A 4,051-nucleotide genomic window follows, 5' to 3' on the forward strand; every position below is an offset into this window, starting at 1 on the left:
CTAGCTGCTAGATTAGTACTACCATAGGACTCGAAAGGTTATCCTAACTGATGCAGACACTGGTAGATTAGCAGACCATATGACTTAGCCTTAGCCAGCATCACACACATGCATCAGTTCCAAGCAATATATTTCTCACATCAGTTCGAGACCATCTAAGACACCTCATCATCACGTGTTTCGCTTTGAAAATTATATCAAGACAAGTTTTCTTCTTAACTATTGAAGTTCAAATAATACCTACGGAAAAAAAGAGAAGAATATAAGGGCAAATAATCATATTCCACCCGTGTCATAATATTATAGACAAAACAATTTAGCATCTATAGGACTTTGTACACCTTAACCAATTTCTATTTTATAGCTAATGATTATATTGTGATTTCTTCTCCTTACTCTCTCCAATATAAAAAAAAGAGATTAGGGTTTTTTTGATTGGTAAAGAGATTAGGTCTTGTTCTTTCTCTTTTTCTTCCACCTCTAATGGGGTTTCAAATATAAATCAGATCTTTGTCCCCTTAATTTTCTGAGAATCTTCTCTGTGTAAGGAAGTATTTGAGTTTATAGTTCATTTCTTTGAAGGTTAAATTCGTTTAAGTAAAATGCCAAGGCCTGGAACAACGCTTGGAGGTGAAGGTCAGTTAATTGGCAAAATTAGTGGAGACCTGGTTCAGTTAATCAAGAAGAAGCATGGGTATGGAGAAGTATCTGATGGTGTCTTAATCAAATCTGAAGAAAAAGTGGTAGTTATCAAACTTGGAGTACAGGATGTTCGTAAGCGTCTCCAATATATTTTCGGCACTAATATATTGAACTATATTGGACGCATCGATCCTTCTGCTCTCAATAACAACCAGGTATGTTTGGTAAGCGAAACATATACTTGTAATCTTTTAGAATGGAAATCCTACTGCGATGGTGGGAAACAGTCTGTAATAAATGCAGGGTTACCAATGTTAGAAGAGGCTTTAGTACTGAGTTTTGTGTCTAATCAAACTCGATTCCAGAATAATAGAAGGTCCACAAAATTTGGTTTGAAGCTTATAAGAGAGGTGACCCCTGGCCTAGAAACCTATATACAGGAAAAGCTGGAGGTATCAGATGACCCACACAAACAGGGAAACATAAACGTATCAGATCTCAATCCTGCAAACATGAAGTATGTGGATCCTAATCTTTTTATTTTTAAATTAATGGTAACCGAGATTGATTCAAATATCACTGATACTGATGTCAGAAAAGGTTATGTCAGCTTTATAGAGTATGTTTTGCTTGATGGAGGGAATGAAAATGTCAATCCTGTACTTGATGATCTATTTAGAGTTCTCCGGGGACAACCTCAAACTCCCGGGGCTCCTTATGAAGCTTCTGATTGGGAATTAGTATCTAATACACAGCGAGTATTATTTGATAGATTCCCAACATATTTACTAAAGCACCCATACGATTGGATTCCAAATAAAGGTCTCCGGTTTTCCACGATATGAGTTATATCATTGGCCTGGTTGGTGGGTATGCTACTTCATCATATTTAGTTAAACTCAAAGTGCAAAAATTTGTGGCTCAGATGGATAAAATTGATGTCAACGGTCCCACATTTTATTTTTGGGGTGATGTCTTAGCCACTAGATCTCAAGCATTAGCGACATTAGCATCCACAGCTCCTCCTGGTGGACTCGCTTATGATCAAAGACGTGCAGTGCATCTAATCCGTTTCCAGAGCAACCAGCTGGAGCATTTTAATAAACTCAATGGGAAGGCTCAGGTAAGCTTTTCCTCCATGTTCTATACGCAACATTTCTTGAATTGATGGCGTGAATAACTTTATATCTAGAGCGGTTTAAGCTGTTACTTCAGTGGCTCTCACTATGGTTTTGAACAGTGGAGACTGTCGTTAAGGTAAGGTAGTTGTGGCATATTCGAAAGTCTAAGATTTGAGCTCCATTGCCATAATTATTGAACTGTGCCTGCAGTCTTAGTTTGGTTGCAGGATCTGTAAGTTATCCTGGACTCTTAGCATATATGGCTGATGAACTTCCCAGTTCTTTCCACGTTACGACAAATACATATGCACATTCTAACTTAATAACAAGTAGATTTTTTGTTTGGCAAAGATAGGTCGAACAATAATAATCAGCTAGGTTTCTTTGCTATAACTGATGTCAGATAACATAACAGGAAATCAGTTAGGTTTCTTGCTAGGATGGTGATTTTCCAGTTTTGAGATTCAGGAGCGTTGCATAACTTTTATTCCAATGAAACACAGAAGAGTGTTCTTTTTGGTACTGGAGGAATAGGACATTCAACTGTCCCTGAAACATAAAATATCTGTCTTTCTTAATGTCAATGATGATATGTTGTTAAACAAAAGTGTGCGGTAATTCCTCCTAATGTTAGGGGGAACCATATCCACTTTATGTGGATTTCATAAGCAGGGAAAACAGGACCTAGAGATCATAATTTTTGTGATTACCCTAAGCTGTTCTACACGGGACACACTTGCACATCAAATCTCATGTTGATTTTCTGAACTCTTCAAACGTTACTTCGACATATAGATCTATCTATCTATCTATCTATATATATATACACATTTGTATGTCTTGAGTCTACCAACAGGGGTAGTGTTCATAACATTGAGTCTGAGCCTGTTTGTATTGTGGCGTCTTTGCCTTCTAATGTGCCTGTTGCATGAACAGCATCTACCTTGTATGATTTTGGCACACTAACTTTTTCTGTTTTTTAGGGGGACTTGGGGAATAGCATTGAATCTTTTTTTTGCTTCTTTGACGATCTCTTCCCGCATCTGTTGATCCAGACCTATCGAGTATTCCAGATTAATTATTCAGATATACGAGCAGCATACCCAAATGACCCCACTGTTCAAGGTGCTGCAGAGTACCTTTGAATGGGTAGTCAAATCTGATAGTTCGGTTTTCCTACCTCTGGTTGGCTCATATTCTGGTTGGCTCGGATTTTGGTTGCAATTACTTTCTTGTCTTTTCATTCCGAACTTTTATTGTCAGAATGGGTGAAATGATATGCGTACAACTTCTACGTATTTTGTAATTGAACCCTTTATTAGGTTTATATTGAGGTGCTCGTAGATTCGTTTCTGATTTGGACAGATGGGTTGTTGTTTCTTTAATAGAAGCAATGAGCTTCCAGGGAATCGATTTCAATTCAGTAATAACCATAGCCTACTCACCATCAATGCCTCGCTGCAATCTTTTCTTCTTTCTGCTGAAATACAAACTTGCATCAATCAATTAATGAGTTGTCTCCTCTTCTGATGGTGAAACACTGTTAATTACTTCTTCAATTAATACCCACAGTAGGATATCCTGCAGTCTGAACATGGGATTGCTTGTCACCTTTGCAGCTTAACTAAAAAGATTTGTCATAGAGAATTTTGTTTCTGTTACTGCTGCTGTCACTTGATCCTACATATTTGCACTAGTCTTTTTAATCTTGTCAGGAAATTGAGTAATATGAGAACAGATTCTTAGGTTATGATATATATATATATATATATCAATATACTATGACACAGTTGCCTTTTTGGGAGGGACAAAGAGCGGCCAGGATGGGTTCTGGAAACACAACTAGGGGACCTGATTTCGTAGTCCAACATGGGTTCTGGAAACACAACTAGGGGACCGATTTCGTAGTCCAACAGTGAGATCTTTGCCGTTCGTTGTGTTTTGGGAAAGACAATTACTGGTTGTGATTTTGTATCCCAAATAGAGAAGATGTACATTGTCTGTTTGTTGAGATGCCGGACGGTTTGAAGGCATCCACCGTCCGTTTGTGTCGTGATCTCTTACATCCACTCTCTTTTGAGCCCAGGTGTCTTTTAGCAGGTGCTTTCACCTTTTGAAAACTACCCAAACTACTTAACTCCGTTTGTGTCGTGATCTCTTACATCCACTCTCTTTTGAGCCCAAGTGTCTTTTAGCAGGTGCTTCCACCTTTTGAAAACTACCCAAACTACTTAACTCCACATTTTCATTAGAAACCGTAATTGCCAACTCTTTTAAATGAAATTTTC

General features: G+C 37.9%; 1 protein-coding gene across 2 annotated transcripts; it reads left to right on the forward strand.

The window, feature by feature from the left end:
* Positions 1-422: 422 nt before the first annotated feature.
* On the forward strand, positions 423-3,287 carry LOC113281028. Of its 2 annotated transcripts, XM_026529665.1 has the most exons (3): positions 423-857; positions 1,008-1,765; positions 2,747-3,287. In XM_026529665.1, the coding sequence occupies exons 1-2, from the start codon at positions 603-605 to the stop codon at positions 1,485-1,487; spliced, it is 735 nt and encodes a 244-aa protein (XP_026385450.1). In that variant the 5' UTR covers positions 423-602; the 3' UTR covers positions 1,488-1,765; positions 2,747-3,287. The 2 variants fall into 2 exon arrangements, with proteins under 2 accessions (XP_026385450.1, XP_026385449.1); XM_026529664.1 differs by having other exon boundaries at positions 423-1,765.
* The last annotated feature ends 764 nt before the right edge of the window (positions 3,288-4,051 follow it).

This window comes from Papaver somniferum, chromosome 5 (genome assembly GCF_003573695.1).
Source record: "Papaver somniferum cultivar HN1 chromosome 5, ASM357369v1, whole genome shotgun sequence".
Lineage (NCBI taxonomy): Eukaryota > Viridiplantae > Streptophyta > Magnoliopsida > Ranunculales > Papaveraceae > Papaver > Papaver somniferum.